Here is a 1,366-nt window from a genome sequence, read left to right on the forward strand (position 1 = left end):
GTCTCCACGGAGCATGGTGATTACAGAGGTTGCCAGCTATGGTCGTTATTTCAAAGAAGATACGTGGCTGGTTGAATAACCAAGTACAAAGAGTCTAGATTCTAATTTCTTGTCTACCTTGAGGAAGTCACAGTCTAGACTCCTGTCTAGTAACACTTATATGATGTTACTCCAAAGAGCAGAATTAGAACAAAAACAAGGATACAGGTTGCAGCTTAATATGAGTAGGGAAATTCTCACCCTTAAGACTCCCTAACAGTAGAACTGGCTCCCTCGTGAATTAGCAAGGGCCCTGAATGATGGAAATCCAACTGTTTGGCTTAAGCAAAAAGGGAATTTATTGCCTCATGTAACTAAAAAAGTCCACAGGGGGTTTGTGAATTCCACCAATAGTGTAAGGAGTTGATCTCTTCTCATCTCACAGCTCTAACCTTTTGCATGCTGATTCATTCCAGGCAGGCTGCTTGTGGGAACGAGACAGTGGGGCAGCCCCAATCTCGCATCCTCACAGTACATCACTCCCCGTGGAAAGAGAGCCTCTTTCTACCAATAGTCCTAGCGTTGGGTCTCACTGACCTAGACTGAGCCGTGTGCTCCTCTTTGAACCAATCACTAGAGCCCTAGTTCATGAAAGACCCTGACCAGTCAAGCTTGCGTTACTCGGACACCACTGGAGTCCCGTGTTCTGAGAGTGAGAGAGGGCTGGGTTTCCCAAAGGAAAGTCGAGGTGCAGCTTCTACCTGGCATCGAGTAGGTCACAACCACGGGTGTCCATTCTAAGACCCAAGCCTGCAAGTGTTCCAGCTGTGGCCACAGAGACATGAAAGGGACCTCTGCAATTAGCTGAGCAGGAGTCTGAACTCAAGGACCTCAAATTACATGCCTTTCCATCCTCAGAGTCTGTGATTCTGAGAAATAAAATCCAGGTCAAAGCATCTTGCTAGCAGTGTTAATGTTTTGGAATTGCTATTGTGATGTTTCTGGTGAGATTTAAACGTTTTTAGTAAAAGTTTGATATTATCTCTCAGGGAATAAAATTATACTTCTTTCCCTCCTCCCTTCAGAAAACTTGGATGAAATGATTGCTCTTCAGACCAAAAACAAACTAGAAAAAAATGCTACTGACAACAAAAGTAAGCTTTTCCCAGGTATGACTTACTTAACTAATTTTAAAAATGTATTTATTTATTTCTTTTTGGCTCCTCATCGGTCACCTTGATTACTTAATTTTTTTTTAGCTTTTAGAAGAATAACCCTTTTGAGTGATAAATAATGAACTTCGATAAACATTAATGAAGAGTTACAGATTTCAAAAAGTTTTAAAATCTGAAAGCCAACCCAGGATTAAATAGATGTAACGTTAGCT

General features: G+C 41.6%; 1 protein-coding gene across 1 annotated transcript in view; it reads left to right on the forward strand.

The window, feature by feature from the left end:
- Window positions 1-1,366, forward strand: part of SCG3 (secretogranin III) — a 40,370-nt gene that overhangs the window by 22,265 nt on the left and 16,739 nt on the right. Inside the window, exon 8 of the mRNA XM_012658021.1 lies at window positions 1,065-1,148. Coding sequence (XP_012513475.1) covers window positions 1,065-1,148 — 84 coding nt within the window. The remainder of the gene's footprint in view (window positions 1-1,064; window positions 1,149-1,366) is intronic.

Source organism: Propithecus coquereli, unplaced genomic scaffold (assembly GCF_000956105.1).
Source record: "Propithecus coquereli isolate 6110/MARCELLA unplaced genomic scaffold, Pcoq_1.0 Scaffold57, whole genome shotgun sequence".
Lineage (NCBI taxonomy): Eukaryota > Metazoa > Chordata > Mammalia > Primates > Indriidae > Propithecus > Propithecus coquereli.